This window comes from Somniosus microcephalus, chromosome 4 (genome assembly GCF_052327205.1).
Source record: "Somniosus microcephalus isolate GS21.2 chromosome 4, FLI_Smic_1.0, whole genome shotgun sequence".
NCBI classification, from domain to species: domain Eukaryota; kingdom Metazoa; phylum Chordata; class Chondrichthyes; order Squaliformes; family Somniosidae; genus Somniosus; species Somniosus microcephalus.
In genome coordinates, this window is record NC_140990.1 from 238,036,800 (window position 1) to 238,055,479 (window position 18,680).

An 18,680-nucleotide genomic window follows, 5' to 3' on the forward strand; every position below is an offset into this window, starting at 1 on the left:
CTCCTTGGGCTCAGCAGCAGTGTTGAGGCCTAGTTTGAAAGCTGCAGTGTGCAGGGCGTGGCAGCAGACCAAATCGTCCCTTCCCCCTTTAAGAGCCGGCCGGCGCCACGGGGTCTGCTGTCAATCAAAAAATGACCGCACCCGCGCTGCGCCCCGCCTCGGCGCTATCCCTCTGCACCGCCGGCTTAGCGCCTAAAGATAGTCGTGTAACGCCTCTTTTAGCGCTCCAGCAACCTCTTAGGGCGAAGCAACTGAATTTCGGCGAAGGGGGCGCAACTTTGGGGCGGGCGCTAACGTTAGCGCCCCAAAACTGGCAAAACTGAATTTCTAGGCCATAGACTTTAACAAGTTGGCTTTTAATCACGAAGATCAGAGCTAACATCTCAACACACTGACTGGCTCACAGGAATGAGTCACACAGATCCTGGGATCTTTATGTAAGAGAAGTCAGGGGCGGAGCCAAGAGCCAAGACCTGGAACCTTCCAGGTTAGTCAGGGAAGAGGAAGTGAAACTATACACCGTGTGGGGGAGGGTAATATACATGAGTGCAAAACGAATACAGGCAAGACAAACAGATTTCATTACAATAGCCAACAGTAGAGTACAAGTTGGAAAAAGTCATGCTTAAATTGTAGAGTGCTCTGGTCAAATCGCACCCTTGAATCTTGTAACAAAAACAGAAAATGCTGGAAACACTCAGCAGGTCAGGCAGCATATGAGAAGAGAACACACAAGTTAATATTTCAGGTGCAACCCGTTCTTCAAAATGGAAATCATGTCAAAGAGAGGAACACAATTTCTTATAGGAGGGCAGTCCTGGAGAAGTGGCAGTGAATTAAATATAAACACAAAGCAAAAACAAGCTATTTGAATTTTATGTCTAGTCTGACCACCAAGACATGAGAGAGATATTCAAGCCCTGGAGAAGGTGCTGATAGAGATGGTTTGCGGCATGAGTCATAATAAAAGATTGAGTTAAACTAGGACTTTTCATCTTAAAACCAGGTTTATATGATATTAAATTGGCACATTCAAAAAACAAACGGAGAATGGAATGTGGGATCTTGAAGCAGACTGTGCAAGACCTCACTGCACTTGGCCTTTACACCTGTGATCTACCCTACACCCAAACATTATATTTTACTCAATAAATGGTTATTCGTTATTCATGGAGTAAGTATTATATTCCAAAGATCCACACCGACTATATCACATACAACAGACTAGGGCCCCGATTTCCCCCCAGCCGTCGGGCGGGGTTTCAGGCGGGCGGGGGCTGAAAATCCCAAATTTGGGGGTCCCGACACCAACCCGCCCAAAACCCTGCCCCATGTAAGTTTCAGGGGCGGCAGGTACCCGCCCCGCACTGGGACCCGCCGAAACCAGGCGGGAAGGGATTAGTGCCAATTAACTGCCTGTTAACAGGTAGTTAACAGGCAGTTTTTAGCCTAATCCCTATTTTGAGGGGTTCCGTGTGGGTTTCCCGACGGCTCCAAACCACGCCAGGTAGAGCAGGCGGGCCGTCGGGTTGAAGGAGTTGGAGGGGTCGCGATGTCAGTGCTCAGGTGAGTGATGGGTGCATGAGTGTAAAGGTAAGTGTGTTTGGTGTGTCTAAAGTGTGTAAAGAACTTTTACTTACCTATACTTACCTTCACAGCCTTTCTTCCTGTAGCCGCCGGGAGCGCATCACTCAGCCGGAACTGAAAGCTGAACGGCTGCGATCTGTCAAAAGTGACAGCCTTCAGCTTTGAGTGCCGGTAAGAGTTCTAACTGAGTTTGTGCAGAATGACTCATGTCAGAACTCAGACGGTCAGTGTTTGACAGCTTCAAACAGCTGTAAAACACTGATATTTCATCCGTCAAGGACTCTTGACAAATGAAATTTCAGTCTGTGACGTCACCTGTTGCCAGGTGGCCCTTAATTGGCCTGCTGAGCCCGCTGGGTGGGCTCAACAAGGTCAATCAAGGGAAAATCGCGCGGATTGGCCGGACGTCGAAGTAGGCGGGTCAAAAACCCGAAAGGGGAAGTCCCGCCTTCTTCCCAACAGGTTCAGGAAAATCTACCCCTAGGAGTCTGGTCAACTTTCAATTTCACTTTATAAACAGTCTATCTTACTAAACAGCAATGAAATGTAACTAACTGCTTTTTAAAAAATAAACTAGTGAATAGAAGAAAGCTCTTTAGTTTTGCCTGTTCCTCTCGACTCTCTCTTACAATTCTTGGCATTCAAAATGCACAAAACAATCAATTTTGCAGAGACTCTACTCGCCAGATTTGAGCTTTGTTAAAAACCACATGGATCTTTTAAAAATAATTGAGGAAATGTAGTATTGCAAAGGTAAAAGTGAACAAGTATCTCTACTGAAAATGAATGCCAAGGCTATTAAATCTCACCTCTCCTCATCAGTCAAGTGCTGGTACACCATAGTTTGCTGCCTCAGCATAACGAGTTCCAAGTCCATCATCTGTGTTCTAAAAAAGTTCAGCTTCCTTCTCATTATCTGCAGCTCTTGATACGTGGTCTGAAAAAGGTTTTTAGAAAGTATTAATATCCTCTCACAGAAGATGACAAATAAATTGCATTGGCCCAGACTTTGCTGCAGCGGGGCATCTTACAGTGTCTGCCACTAGTTAAGGACTTGTTTGTGCATGTTTAGGCTTCAAAAGTTGCTGAAAGTGCGAGCTGATCGTGCCATGGCGAAGGAAACAGGGCAACCAACAGGGTATCTCCTTAACCAATCAGATTGAAGGGTTGTGAAATAAACAGCGCAAGGACTGAGAAGGAAGTGTAAATTAGAGTGGGTGATTTCAATGTCCAATCAGGCTCAGAAAGAGAAATAGAGAGGGAAAGAAAGACTGGATTCAGAGAGAAAAAGAGACAAAGGAAAAGTAAAAAGATATTAATTTTTTTTTAAATTTGACATTTTTAAAATCTCCAACAACAATACCTGAAGGAATGAGACTCCACACTTGTAATAGTTAATTTTCAGTCTGAGAGAGGTTGATTGGCAGTAATTAACACTTATCACATCGTTAAAAGGGTGCTTATGCTTGTAATGACAAGACTTAATTTACTGTGGCGCGTTTAGTTGGTATTTACTGCACAAATACAGCAACTTCACGCCATTCAATGCATTTCAATGGTGAGGCAGACAGCGAGACGCCGTTTTCGCGAAGCTAACAGTGGAGCGGCGCAACTCAGACAGCAACTTCTGAATATTGCCATTTAACCGCGCATCTGCTCCTAGTCTGAAGTTGCTGTACCATTTGCCAATAAATAATGGAGAGCACCAGTAACCTCGCCGTTATTTTGACAGCAGAATCTGGCCCATCACATTAACATTTAAAAGCTATTTTTAGGAGCAAATGTTCAGCAAAATGTTTTCTGCTTGGTAAAAGAGGAATATGTGCCATTTTCATTGCTGCTTTTTTCATTTATTCTTGGGATTTGGACGATATTGCTTATTCCTAATTACCCTGAGGGTATTAAGAGTCAACCAAATAATGTGTGACTGGAGTCACAGGTAGGTCAGATCAGACAAGTACGGCAGGTTCCTTCCCTGAAGGGCACTAGTGAAGCAACTGGGCTTTTACAACAATCCTGCTTTTCTGGTCATTTTGTTTTTCTGGTGCCAGCCCCAAAATTGGCAGATTTATTAAACTCATTTTCACAACATGCCATGGTGGAATTTCAATTTAAGACCTTTGGGTTGCTAGTCCAGTACTGTATCTTTTTTAGTTTAATGATGATACACTGGCAAGATTTTACATTATTCGTGTGTTCCGAAATAAACTGGAGAGTTTGCTGAACATTTTTTTTTACGGAAGATGGTGTCTGTTTAATAAAGATGTACGTCAGTTTGATGCACAGCTTTGAGGCGTTCACATCTTTCAAAGCACAATTACTTTTTTGTGACATTCACTAAGAACATATGAAAACAATGAACCTAGCACGAGCAATGTGTAAAATCAACCAATTAAAGAACAAAGGGGGCAAATAAAATTGCTCCAAATTTTATTTATGTTGATTTCTCCATTAAACTGAGCACAGCAAAGATTTATGTTGCCAGGTGAGACCTCTGATGGCATCCACCAGCACTGGCATTGTCTCATTTACTTTCACTTCACAGATGGTAACGGCAGGAAAGCAAATGGGTTACAAAAAAGTTCAGCTTCCTTCTCATTATCTGCAGCTCTTGATACGTTGTCTGAAAAAAGTTTTTAGAAAGTATTAATATCCTCTCTCACAGAAAATGACAAATAAATTGCATGGGCCCAGATTTTGCTGTAGTGGGGCATCTTACAGTGTCTGCCACTAGTTAGACTTGTTAGTGCACGTTTAGGCTTCAAAAGTTGCTGAAAGTGCGAGCTGATCACGCCATGGCGAAGGAAACAGGGCACCCGAGACCTGAGTGAACAGGGCAACCAACAGGGTATCTCCTTAACCAATCAGATTGAAGGATTGTGAAATAAATAGCGCAAGGACCAAGAATGAAGTTGCTGTCCGAGTTGCGCTGCTCCACTGTTAGCTTTGCGAAAACGGCGTCTCGCTGTCTGTCTCACCATTGAAATGCATTGAATGGCGTGAAGTTGCTGTATTTGTGCGGTAAATACCAACTAAACTCGCCACAGTAAATTAAGTCTTGTCATTACAAGCATAAGCACCCTTTTAACGATGTGATAAGTGTTAATTACTCCCATCAACCGCTCAGACTGAAAATGAACTATTACAAGTGTGGAGTCTCATTCTTTCAGGTATTGTTGGAGATTTTAAGTGTCAAATTTTAAAAAAGATTAATTTCTTTTTACTTTTCCTTTCTATCTCTTTTTCTCTCTCTGAATCAAATCTTTTTTCCCTCTCTTTATTTCTCTTTCTGAACCTGATTTGACATTGAATTCACCAACTCTAATTCATAGGATAAAGGTCTCCTCTTCCGACGTGTAGGATTCCATGAGTTTGAACCTAATTCCTAATGGGCATGGGTCCACAGCACAAAATGGGAATACTTTGGCACACATTGCACTAATTTAGCATTCTTGCTCAGACAAGCCATGGCATGGTTACTATGGGAAATGGAAAACTTCCCAGTGTTGCAGAAGGGAGTAGCTCTTTGGAAGAGGTCAGGATTAAGCCACATTTTTTGAGCAAAGCAGAGAGAGCTTTACTCTGCATTCAGCTCCTATTTTATCCAAGATTTGGAGTTAAAAAAACTTAATTCATGTGATGCAGGCTTCACTGGCAAGGCCTGCATTTACTGTCCATTCTTAGTTGTCCTTGAGAAGGTGGTGGTGGGCCTTCTTGAACCGCTGCAGTCTGTGTGGTGATGCCGCTCTCACAATGAAGCAGATAAAGGTTCCATTTGGTATATCAATACTCTTCAAAATGCAAACACAAATTCACAAAGCATTTATCATTTCTGATCTTCTCACTTGACCAATGCTTTCCTATAGTGCTATGAATAGAGTAATAGTTCTTTTGCTTATTTAGGATACATCAATTAGAAAAACAATTAAGAACTAATGAAAATAAATCATTGGAACTTGTACAGATGAACCAGTGGTGTGAAGGCCAGTGGTCGTAATGGCTACACTGTCAAGATAATAATAAAATAGGTCTGCAATACAACTTTGCTACAGGCCATTTCCATCCACCAACTAACACTTCCGAAATATTCTAGGGGCGGGGGGGGTGTGAAGAAATACATCAAAAAAGTAACAGATTTTATTTTAGTTTCAGAAGGCAACTTACTTCATAGAAAGGTAAAAGACCTGATCGTGATGAAGTATAGTAAGGGAAGGATTGATCACTCCCCTGAAACAGTGGGATCTGTAAATGTAACAAGTGATTTGATTAGCAAGGAACAGAAATAATTGGGAAGCCAAGGGACAGCTTTAAAATTTGCAGATCATATATAGATTTCAGATTAACAATTAAAGGCAAAACTGCAACAATCATAGTTAAACCTTGTTTCAAATGATTAAAATGTCCATGCCAGGCTAGTAACATGCAACTGCAGGCCCCCCTTCCACCTCCCGTCACATAACAAAAATGAATATTAAATAGTCAACTGTTGTTTATCCCCCAAAATATGCATTTCAGGAATGTGTGGTGTATTCATTACCACTGCATATTGAAGAAAACAGCATGCCATCCACCCCTAAACCTAACCAATAGGCAGAGTAATCTTATTTCCACAAATCTTAAAATAAATTGGTGCTTCATTACCCGAGAAAGATTCTGCACTGTGCCTCTTATCTCAGTCAGGACTCTGCGGAGCTGTGATTCAATAGCAGATGGAGGATTTATTGGAATGTGACGATAAGGGTGTGCCATGGGTCTCTGAGGATACAAATGTCCAAAAGATGCTGCACATGCTGCGCAAGTAGGTTCCAAGAGGTTGGGAATACTGCACGCACTCCTGGTTCTCATGTGATCACACAGAGGTTCTTGCCAATCTGAAGGGGGTGTATGAAGGGAACAGCAAGACTGTGTCAAATGCGATGGCATCGGTAATGATGGTGAGCTCAACCTATGTTGTGACATTTCATCGTGCCTGTTCAAATTGAACTGTTTTCTACTTTCTTTTTTTGCAGATGGGATAAAAAGCATTGATCGGCAAGTTGACTGCTCATCTTCATCATTAGTGGACATCTCCTTTTCCCTCAGAGCAGTATATTTGTAAGTAAAACAGGGTGAACTGCACTGTGGGCCACTGTCTGGCGTCAACTGCACATTTAACGATGACACAACTCGCACTGGACTGAGCAGCGTAGTTGGGAGGGAACTGGACCTTTGAAAAGTGGATCGCTTGATCTTTGTGAGAAATGCATTCTTGGACAAGGACTCCCCCTCTCTCATTATTCGATCGCTTGCTTTGCTCACTGGACGCCTTGCTCTTCCAGAAGTGCTCGAGACAGAATAGGTGTTTGTTTGAGCTCTCTCGAGTGCTGTAGTAATTTTATCGATTGACGAGGAGGAAAAGTTCATTGTTTCAGCAGCAGTAGCATTTAAAGCAGCAGGTGCTGAATACCAGCTTAGGGCAGAATCCATGCTGTCCTGCCTTTGACCAGCCTTACAATGCACAGAGTACATAGAAACATCTGGGTACAGCTCCAGCTCACCTTGCAATGAATATTCCTCATCAATAAAACCCAAAGCCCTCTGTTCACTGGATTGTATGGAATTGTCCACACTAGCAGCTTCCTCGCAGTCATTCTCAACCATTTCTTGTTGCTCATGTGAATCAACCACAGCATCAGAAATTAACTCGGCTTTCAAATCTAAAATTGTGTTTTTAAGATCCAGGGTCATATTTTCCACTGGTGTTTGAAACGGGGTGAAAAATGGTTGGTCACAACTCAGAGGAGTCTTAAGGTCATCGATTAAGGATGTGACTGTTGTCTCACTATCACAGCTGTCAGCACTGCTCCCCATAGCTTGCAGGTAACCATCTGGCCCCTTGGATAGAGCACAAGGATTAAATATGGGAAAAAAAATTCAAATTCAGCTGAAATAATTAAATCAGTCAGTTACTGGTTGCTTAAATGACATGACTTTGTATCCAGTTAGACATTCATAGTCTTCTTTGCATCATTTCAGCAAAAGGAAAAAAAAAAATTCAACATTAGGAAGTGGATAAATAAGGATCACATATAGTGTAACTGGTTACAGACTTCTAACTTGTCTACAAAGCAGAGATCAGTTATATACTATACAGCTGCTGCAATAAAGATCATTTACTTTTCACAACATAACTAACGCTTTAAACCATCGGGCAGAAGAAAAGCGGAACAAGTCGGTCTAATTTCAGTAACTATAGGCTACAAAAAATTCTTATACCTCTATAAATTTTTGGTAAACTAGTTACATTTTCTATCAAATGCTCACTATACCATAACTCTTTCTGCCTTTATTTCACTGGCTCAAGGGAACGCCTTACTGGAATGGAAATTACTGCTGAAATTTTGCAGAAATGATTGATTAAACTGCTCATTTAAGAGAAGTCAGTTACATAGCGGAGATATATAGAGGCGTGTGTTATACCAAAACAACAGTAATGGCAAAATAAAATCCATTTCATTTTGCCTAAATTGCAGGCGACACAAAATATAAATCCTTAAATAACTGGAAAGCCCCCAAAGTTGATCTTAAATAGGATCAGTCTCTAGGAGGTTCTGATGTCTGTCAGCAGTACAATGAAAACACCCTCCTCCGTGGCTGTCGTCACCCTCTCACATAAATACAACTATATAAGATAGATAGATAGATAAAACAGTTGATTTTGGAGACTTCTACATTTCAACTAAATTACCTGAAACTGTTAGTAAAATATTTTTGGACCAATCACCTGTCACAGAAATTTAACATGTAAAATCTAATCTTCTCATTTAAGTAGATGACAGACAGGAAAGCACAATGCATTAAAAGAATACATTAAAGTAAATTGTCTGAAAAGTTTTCTTTCATGGTGGTTAATCGAAAGTAATACGTTAATTGCTATAAAAGGTGAAACGTGTGGGAAAAAAACACAACAGGCATGACTTTAGGAACCAGCAACACCATAACATCAAGTAATCTATTGAAAAGAACAAGAGATCCTAGAATCAAAACATTTGGTACAAAGTAACAAGAGGAGTGAATAACACAAGCTCCACTGAATCTGATTATGACACCAGACGTGCGTCAACATAGCATCTGAGCCACAAGGGATGCAATAGCGAATACAGCTGTCCAATTTAAAAATCAATGTTGATTATTTTACAAATACCAGTACCTCTTCAGCTTTTAAAGTTACTGAATATATGACCTACAGCATCTGCTGGGTCTCAGTCGCCAAAAAGGTCACCAGTATCCCCAGGTATATGTTTCAATTGCAGATAGAACAGATTTATTAGGCATTAAAGATATTCTTAAAAGTCAACAGGACGTGCATTAGAAATCTGATATCCCCCTGACATAGTGTGGCTAATTTAGATGGGTAATTAAAGTGGATACACATTACAGATTAGGACAACTTTAGTAAACAGTGATATTGTGGTATTTTGCTTGTAACAGGCCCTTAAATCTTATTTGTCAATTTGTAAAAGGGACATTTAATTTCAATGAATTGAATACTTGCAGATTTAAAAAAATACTGCAAACATTTGAAAGTCAAAATAAAATAACATACAGAAGATGTTGCATCAGTGTATGCCAGGCTACAAATGGACAATAAATCCTATATTTAGGCAAATTATGTCCTTCTTTCAAGTTTGTTGAAGATTAAATCTGCAGTTTTTCCTCCTTTCATCATTTTTTCCTTCTCCCTCCCTTCAAATGTCATGCAACATTCCAACGCCAAAAGAGAAGGCCTATGACCTGCTCCCTGGTTTCTACCGACTGTCCCTACGTATTCTCCTGAAGACACTACATAAAAAGGTAACTATCAATAAGTAAACTTATGTACAATTTTGTTTTAATAAAGTAAAAATTTACTACCTGAAACTGCCCAGCCAAGTCGGAGGATGGATCTTCTGCAAAGCCACTGCTATCAGAATGTGAACTGCTGGTTCTTGTAAAATGTTCTGAAAAGTACAGTGGCCCTTGTTAAATCTGAATCTAAATTAGCATATATATATATATACGCACACAAAGCAAGAGCTAGAAATGGAAATTGGGGCCGTAGAAGTCATAATGGCAGGATGGAATGCATTGCAACAAACTAGAATCAAACTGGTTTTATCTGGCAGGTCAAAGTTGCATTAATTGTTCCGTTACAGTTTCTATTTTGACGAACTTATATTCGCAATGTAATGTTTCAATTACAGTTTGAGTTAACTTTCTACTTGTAAAGTTGTTAATGACTACTGGTTAGCAAATTCAAAACATCTGATTTATTCTTGGCTTAGATAAACCCTGTGCAGATTTCTCAATTTAAAGGAGAATCACAGGAACCAAAAGTTATCACTTCTTACCTTTGATTGCTGCACATTTATTTTCAACATGCTAGTGATTAATATCTCATTTGACCTCATATGTAACCTATTTCCTACATTGCTAAAGCTGCTCCAAGGCAGCTGGTTTCCTCTTTCATACCATCTTTTACCCTCAGCAATTATTAACACTATAAAACCAAAAGGTCATGCAAGACTAGTTAGTACACTAATCTCATTCCTGCGGAGGTCTAGAACATCTTTTGTACTCATGGCAGGGCACAGGAATAGCCTGCCACCTGATGGGCATCTCTTCCCTTCAACCTCTCACCATCACAATCTTTCTTGTCTTTCTCCATTTTATCAACCTATACTATGGTTGGTGCTCCTCTGAACTTCCCTCTCTTATTTCTTATGAGGGGAAAGTTTAGATATGCTCTTCTACAAACTCTAATCTGCCTGTTTCACCATTTTCTCCTTCCTCTCATGAAAATGCTGGCTCATGCTGAGATACAGCTCGCTTGCGTGCCTTAACCATGTGCCAATTCTGCACATATGGGCAAAACAATGAGTGTTCACGAGTTATTCAATCTTGTAGGGCATCACAGCCAAGCTTGACATCAACACAGTTCCAGTGGGTGACACTGAAAAATATCCAGAGCAGTGACCCGTGTCAATTTTCTCCTTCTTAACATGGGGCACTGAGGTAGATTGTAGCATGCTACCAGCATCCTAGCCAGATCAGCTAACTGACAGGGATTGAACCTGGGACTTTCTTGGTTTGCATGGCTCAGTTATGCGTCACCTGAGGAGAGGCAAATATATCAAATATTTTGTCCAAGTCAAGTTTCAACTTTGTAAAAATGAACACCGAGAAAGTAAATGAATATGGGATGAGAGATACATTTTTGTTACATGATTGTAGCTTTACAGAACCAAATAAAGATGTGTGTATTCCTTTAAATAAAATGATCCATAAAACCAATGAGAAACTAGATCTTAAAAAATTATTTGCAATCATTTTAAGAGCACTTATGACTGCAACACTAACTAGATTTTCCTTATAGGCAATCTTCTCTTATTGGTAACATATGTTGCATTGTAAATTATGGTTATCTAACAGGTTTCTATAAAGCAATTTCTATCAACTGTTGCGATACAATATTTTAAAATTGCTAATGCCCTGAGTAACGAATAATCCTGTTTTCCGATCAAAGTACAATGTGGTGTTATCTGATCAGTTATGGTTATACAGAATGGAAGGAAACCTGTCAATTATCAACTAGGTTGCAAATTCACAATCAACTCTATGCAGCTCCAAAGTTTGCTTTACCTCTTGAACAAAAAAAGGTTGTGCTGTAAGTATTGGACCCATCTGTTAGGATTTTTTTGCATCAAGCAAGTCACTTACAACTCAACAGGCCTAACAGCTTTTGTATTAATGAATGCATCAGTAAATTTTGTTCACGTTCAAAACAGGGAACCAGCAACAGTTACATTAGAACCATTTGATTAACCTAATTTGAAAATGCACAACTTTCATCCTTCAACCATAACCTGCAAGAATCCACTAATATAAATGTTATTATTGCTGAAAATAAAGGTTTATTTACAAAAAAAACTTAGCTGTCACTAAGTACATGTCATGACCTAGGCTTTATTAAAATTGGGTGTGTAAAAAGATCGCAGCCTAGAAATTCTCTTACATCATGCCAGTTTTAAAACAGGTGTAAAACAGGTGCCTAAGCATCCAATAAGGCAGGCGACGTGTACGTGCTCATTTCGCAAGTCCGCCGCCCACCATATTGGAAAAAACTCTGCATAGGCGTCCAGGGTCCACGCGTGAAACAGGTGTTAGGCACTTTCATTATGCAAATAGGGGGCTTAATGCCTGTTTAAGGCCCCCTGTTGCATAATTCATTTGCAACTGACTGCAGCATGCGCCATGCATGTTGCCGTCAGTATTCTTAGGCACTTGGCAGCCAAACCAGCCATCCTTAAAGGAACCCCCAGAGGTTGATGATCACTGCTCGCCCTCCTCCCAATTGCCACCTCCAGTCCGGACTCGACTTACGACCTCAACTGAAATCCAAGTTGGCCAATCTTAGTGTCTCTTGGGACTGGTGACTGCAGCTCGCTGGTAATAAACAAAGGAGGTTCAACAGACCAATTTCCCCATGGTCCTGCCATCGGCCTCAAGTGCATGCAGCATGCTCACTACCAGGATCAAGCCCCGAATCGCGCAACACTATTTTTGGGCCCATATGTTTTGTTGGTAAACTCTTGGAACAAAAACTTGATTTAAACTAAAAAACTTTTGTTAAAACAAATTCTGTTTTCTCTAAAGAAAGAAAGGCTTGCATTTATATAATTTATATTTCACGACCACCAGATGTCTCAAAGCGCTTTACAGCCAATGAAGTACTTTTGTGGTATAGTCACTGTTGTAATGTGGGAAACGTGGCAGCCAATTTGCACACAGCAAGCTCCCACAACAGCAATGTGATAATGACCAACTAAACTGTTTTTGTTATGTTGATTGAGGGATAAATATTGGCCAGGGCACCAGGGATAACTCCCCTGCTCTTCTTTGAAATAGTGCCATGGGATCTTTTACGTCCACCTGATAGAGCAGGCGGGGCCTCCGTTTAACGTCTCATCTGAAAGACAGCACCTCCGACAATGCAGCACTCCCTCAGCACTGCACTGGAGTGTCAGCCTAGCTTCATGTGCTCAAGTTCCTGGAGTGGGACTTGAACCCACAACCTTCGGACTCAGAGGTGAGTGTGCAACCAACTGAGCCACAGCTGAACCACTATAGCAAAATAGTAAATTATTAGACCTCACATACAGTTATTAGTGAACTGGTGGTCTTCATTATGTGTACAAATTGAGTATAAAATAAGCATGTTACCCAGGGACACTTCATGGGGCCAGTAGCATTGTAGGTAGTTTGCCTGACTTAATCTAAAGTCAACAGGGATCTGATGTGGACGATGAGAAGTATTTAGCACACAAGGAATGCACAATCAATAAAGCAAATAAAGGCTACCCTGTGATTGCAGCACAAGTGAACCCCAGATCTTAAAAAAGTCCTGCTCCAGGCACGCAGAGGTAATAAAGATTTTAGTGTACAAAGACAAGCAAGCTTTCGGAGCTACTGGTCAATATTGTGTTCCTGCTGTACAAGTTACAGCAGGCAAAAGACAAGTTAGGGCCACTGACAGTTTAAAGATCAGGGAAGACCCACCTTCAAACCTGGGAATAAAGTCACTTTTGAACTAATAAAATGTAAAACCTTGTGCCCAAATTAGATTTGAAAATAATGGGTTTAAAGTTTCCGCTTTGGACGCAATTGGCAATCTGGGCACAAATTGCGCCAGTTATCGGAAGTGAAGTTCTGGTTCAAGTTTCCGTACAAACTCATTTGCCTAATCACAAGCGTACAATCTGCCATAAACCAGCGCAATCGGGCAGCGTTTTAGAACGCGATTGTTTAATTTTTTTCCCCTTGCATTAAAAAAATTGCTCGATATATTTAAGAGTGGTGACCTGGTGCAGTTTTATTAATACAGCTGAAAATGGGTTTATCACAAAAAATAAGCATTTTTAATGAGTGTCCCGTTCACCACCTGATTTTAAATAACTGAAAAATGATTTAAAAACTATACCGAATAATTTACTACTTTCATTACTGTACAGTAGTCAGTTTCTTAGTAAATTAAATATTTTAGTAGTTTAAATAAAAAAAAATTTAATTTTTTTTTTAATAAAAAGGTTGCCTATTACTGCCCTTGTGCCTAAAGAACAGCTTTATTTTAAGAGCCTCCTCGAAGACCTGCAAACAGATGCATTTAGCGGAAACTCGCCTTGCTGATTAATTCATTCGGGGGCATGGCCAGTTTTGCGGGCGGGGTAATGCTTCTTAAACCAGAGCAAAAGATCGCGGAAACTCAATTATCGCTGGATGTAACTTGTGCTTGAAATTCTATGATCTCTCGTGCTCCTTTGGGAGATTTTGGGTGAATTGCGCTGCCTTGCAGAAACTCTACCCCAATATTCCTAAGTTCTCTGCATTTCTGCTACATCGCCAGCAAGAATTAATTCACCTGTCCTACAAAAAAGTTTATGAGGGATGAACTGACTTGATTTAGGAGTTTTATCACTTAATTTCTTTGGGGGGGGGGGGGGGGGGGGAGAGAAAGAGGGGGTGGGAACGCTACATTTGTGGTTATTTTAATCAGTCCACCATTGGTGGCCATGCTTTCAGCCGCCTAGGCTCTGGAATTCCCTCACTAAACCTCTTCGCTTCTCTACTCCTCCTTTAAGACACTCCTTAAAACCTACTCTTCTGCCCTAATATCTCATGTGGCTCAGTGTCAAATTTTGTTTGATAACGCTCCTGTGATGCGTCTTGGGACATGTTACTACATTAAAGGCACTATATAAATGCAAGTAGTTGTTGTAATTCTTTTCCAAATATTAGTTCATAGAAGAAATTTGCTCAATTATTAGTCAATATGGAACTAATCCAAACATACATAGGAACAGAAGTAAGCCAGTCAACCCCTCGAGCCTATTCCACCATTCAATTAGCTCATGACTAATCTGTACCTCAACTCCATTTACCCACCTTTAATCCATATCTTTGATATCCTTACCTAATATAAATCTGTTGATCTCCATCTTGAAAATTTCAATGGAGCCAACATCCACACCCTTTTGGGGAGTGAATTCCAGATTTCCACTACCCTTTGTGAAAAAGTGCCTCATGGTTTCAGAGCCCTAGTTCTAATTTGAAGATTGTGTCCCCTTATTGTGGATTCTTCCACTAGAGGAAATACAGGTAGACTATCCTTTATCCGCACTTCCGAAAACCGAAAACATCTAAAAACTGAAAGTTTTTTCGTGGAGCGTAAGTCGTGCGCACGACATGACCCGAGTGGTGCCAAACATGACAGGAGTGATCCAGGAGCTCTGCCTTTCCTTGTGAGCAGGGCAGAGGGTCACAGAGTTCCCTCCTGGGTAGGGGATTGCAGGCCGAGCCAGGCAGTGTGAAGGAGGTACCGGGAGAGTAAACCCAACAATACAGCGGCCCGTCCGATAGTCTTTTCTTCCCCCCACCCCCCGACCTGATTTGCGGGCCAGCTTAGTGTAGGAGTCAGCCGATATCCGGCTTTCCCACAACTGGCGGCGGCAGTCGAGCCCCAGACCCCCGCTAAGTCAAGGAATTCAGATACGGAGCAGGGGGAGCCGGAAACCTCGATCTAACGGCAGAAATCAGCAGCCGTTTTGTTAGGTTTTTTTTCTTCCCCAAGCACTTTTTTCTTCCCCTAGCATTTTTTTTTTTTTTTAAACAGTCAGGCTGTGGAAAGAGTCTCTGTAGCTTAGCAACAGCTTCAGAGACGCTTCCAAGGCAGGGCCCGAGTGTTTACAAGCTGTTGCTAAGCAACAGTGTTTGTTGTCAAAACCTTCTGAAATCCGAAAAATTCCGAAAACCGAAACACAGCTGGTCCCAAGGTTTTCGGATAAAGGATAGTCTACCTGTAGTTCAATTCCTAATCACTAACTGGTGACTCCTACTGGAAAATATATGTGTGGGCATTGTGCGAGAACAATTAGCTTTGGCTGTGATACTGCCCACGATGGAATGGGTCGCCTTTTGGGCTCGCACACAAATAAAGCCTATTTGCATGAGGAGGTTCAGGACCCATAGAACTATACCTTACCACGAGTCAAAAGTTTCAGGTGTGAAAGGGAGAAAAATAGATTACAGATCATCAGCCCTTGGTAATGCTAGTATCAGACTGTCACTGATGAGAAAGCTGTACCGCAAGGGAGCAGATTCCAGGTACAGAGCATTACTATCCACCAAAGATTCATTTTGGAAGGCAGTAGCCCACTAGTTTAGATCACTTAGAATTTCTTTGGAGGATTTAAGTAGCACAAGAATTGCCTACTTTGGAGATTAAGAAGCTAGAATTCCCTGAAAGTTTCAAATGTGATTCTGTGAAATAATTGGAGGGGCAGCTGAAGCCCATTTCGAAATCGGTCATGCACCTGTAAATGTTTGCTACAATTTTCAATAATTACTACAAAATGATAAAATTAATTTATATTTTTTAAATGTCTATATAAAAATGGAATTACTACTTAGGCATTTATTCAAATTTCAGGTAAAACATACTTGCCAGCCTGTTGAATTTTTAGGTACAAGTGCAAAATTAAAATTGCATTAAAAAGGGATTGTTTTAAACTATGAAATCAGTCTCAACATTGACACAAATTGCTGATTTCTATACAAGCCATGACTTTTGATGACAACCCTAACTACAGTGCAGCACACTTCTTCACTTCAGCCAAGTGGTGGCAGCATCCACAAGACTATTGAGGCAATATGGTTCTCTGTAAACTTTCATGCCAATAAAGCATTTGAATTGGGTGCACAACAGAACATGGATTCGACTAGTTTGCTTTGGTACACTTTTTATTGTGCAGTAGCCTTAAAGTTCCAATTTTAAATGAATTGAAGATACATTTTTTTAAGAATGAATTAGTGCACATCCCATAAACTGTATTGCTTAGAACTTGGAAAAATATTCTAGACTCCTTCTGAATACTTTTCAGCTACTTTAAACTTCTGTAACTATCCTACAGCCCTAACAGAGAGAATTAATGAAACAATAATTAAGGTAGAATCAATGTAAACTATACAATCATGTAAGGAAATGGTGGAGTGGATATGCAGAACTCCTCTGCATTGAACTCAGAGAAATTAATTAGTGATAAGTTAAAATGCTGAAGAAATCTTGAACTAACAATACTTTTCACTTAAAGCTGTAAGGTTATGGCACCATTTGGCCTTACCGATGTAGATTTTCTTACATTATTCAAAATTCAATAATGCAGTATAAAGTATCTTGGTAGCAAAGCAGTAGGGAACTAATGGTCTGAGTGGGTTTTATAGGAGGACCTAAATATTAGAGGATTAACTGGAAGTGCTGAATGTAATTTTATTATTCCTGCCTCAGTATGTTTTTATAAGTACTTGTTAGCGGATACCAAGAAGCAGATACTCTTTACATATTTCAATTGATAATTTTGAATTAAAGCTTTAAGGCAATTCCTTTGCGATCACACACCCACATAAAATCAGAATATACACGTTGAAGCACAATCCTAAAATAAATGATCCACTACAAAACATAACTCAAACCACATCAAAGCGGATTACTATTTGGTTATGCAATATTCTACAGTAGGAAAGTTCCAGCCTGCAAAATTACTGGTACATTTCATTAGATGTAACATTTCATGGCAATTATCAGATAATTTTTGAGCAATATCACCAAGCATGAACACCTTTGTATTAATGTCAACATACCGCAAGGTTACGCAACATTCTGAAAGGTGCTGCCAGTGCAGACAAAGGCAAAGCAAACACCCATTTATGGTTGAAGTAATAGAACACTTTTTTCAGCCAATGATTTTACCCTCATCAAGGGTCCATGCTAAGAAAATGGAACGTATTCTTGCTTTCTGCATCTAGCATCAGTATAAATACTGATACTTAATAAAGTATCCCAATAGTATTGAATTAAAAAAATTAAATCATAGAATAGTACAGCACAGGAGGCCATTCGACCCATCGAGTCTACGCTGTCTCTTTCAAAGAGCAATCCAGTTAGCCCCACTCCCCTGCTCTTTCCCCATAGCCCTGCAATTTTTTCCTCCATCAAATATTTATTCAATTCCCTTTTGAAGGCTACTATTGAATCTGTATCCACCACCCCATCAGGTACTGCATTCCAAATCCGAATCAGTCATCTCTCCTCATTCTTCCTACTAAAATGTATCACCTCACACTTCTCTGCGTTGAATTTCATCTGCCATGTGACCACCCATTCCACCAGCCTGTCTATGTCTTCTTGATTACTAACTTCCTCACTGTCTACTACACTTCCAAGTTTCGTCTCATCATAGAATCAATCTACAAATTTCAAAATTATGCTCTGTACTCCCAAGTCCAAGTCATTAATGTATATCAAAATGTTAGCGGTTATTTAGTGCAAGCTCTGTTGGCTCATTATTCTGAAGAATCTTGCATTGCAGATTGAGGTACAGTGTGTGACAAAATGGGGTATAATTTGCGGTCAAAGTCATGGTGAGGTTAATGGCACTCACCATTATTTATGTGCAAATGCTACAGCAACTGCAGATGCCCCGTTTCCCTCACTGATGTTATCAGCTCGAACTTTCAGCAAATAATAATGGACCCGAATTTGCGGTTCGAGGCTTCCTGCGGGGAAATGCCTCCGATCCGCAAAAAAAATCTGCGCCTACCTTCTGCCTCGGGATCCATGGAGACTCGCGCTCCTGGGCCTCTACACGTATACACGCGTAGAGGCCCACGTATCCGAGGGGCGCAGGCGGTTCGCAAGTGCCCCTGGGATCATGTGGGCCGGCCCAACCAACGAAAGAAGGAGGATCCCCATTCATGCTTATGGAAATTCCATATATATGGAAACCCCATAAGCATGAATGGGGATCACATGAAAAACACATTTACATACTAAACAAATAAAAAAGACATTTAAAATTAATTAACATACAATTTAATTAAACATTTAAAACAAAAATCTAATTTTTTGAAAAATAAATTTAAATATTTTAAAGGGGCTAAAGATAACCTTAACTTATTTTACAGGTGTTTTAATGTTCAAATAATTGAAATTTTTTTATTTTTACATTCATTTGAACTCTTAC

At 40.3% G+C, this 18,680-nt stretch overlaps 1 protein-coding gene across 2 annotated transcripts in view; it reads right to left on the minus strand.

The window, feature by feature from the left end:
- Nucleotides 1-18,680, minus strand: part of itprid2 (ITPR interacting domain containing 2) — a 216,176-nt gene that overhangs the window by 40,155 nt on the left and 157,341 nt on the right. Inside the window, exons 11-14 of one of the 2 annotated variants that reach the window (XM_085985960.1) lie at nt 9,481-9,566; nt 6,229-7,461; nt 5,752-5,829; nt 2,397-2,524 (exon numbers count right to left, since the gene is read on the minus strand). In XM_085985960.1, coding sequence (XP_085842086.1) covers nt 2,397-2,524; nt 5,752-5,829; nt 6,229-7,461; nt 9,481-9,566 — 1,525 coding nt within the window. The remainder of the gene's footprint in view (nt 1-2,396; nt 2,525-5,751; nt 5,830-6,228; nt 7,462-9,480; nt 9,567-18,680) is intronic. The other variant, XM_085985961.1, reaches the window with a different exon arrangement.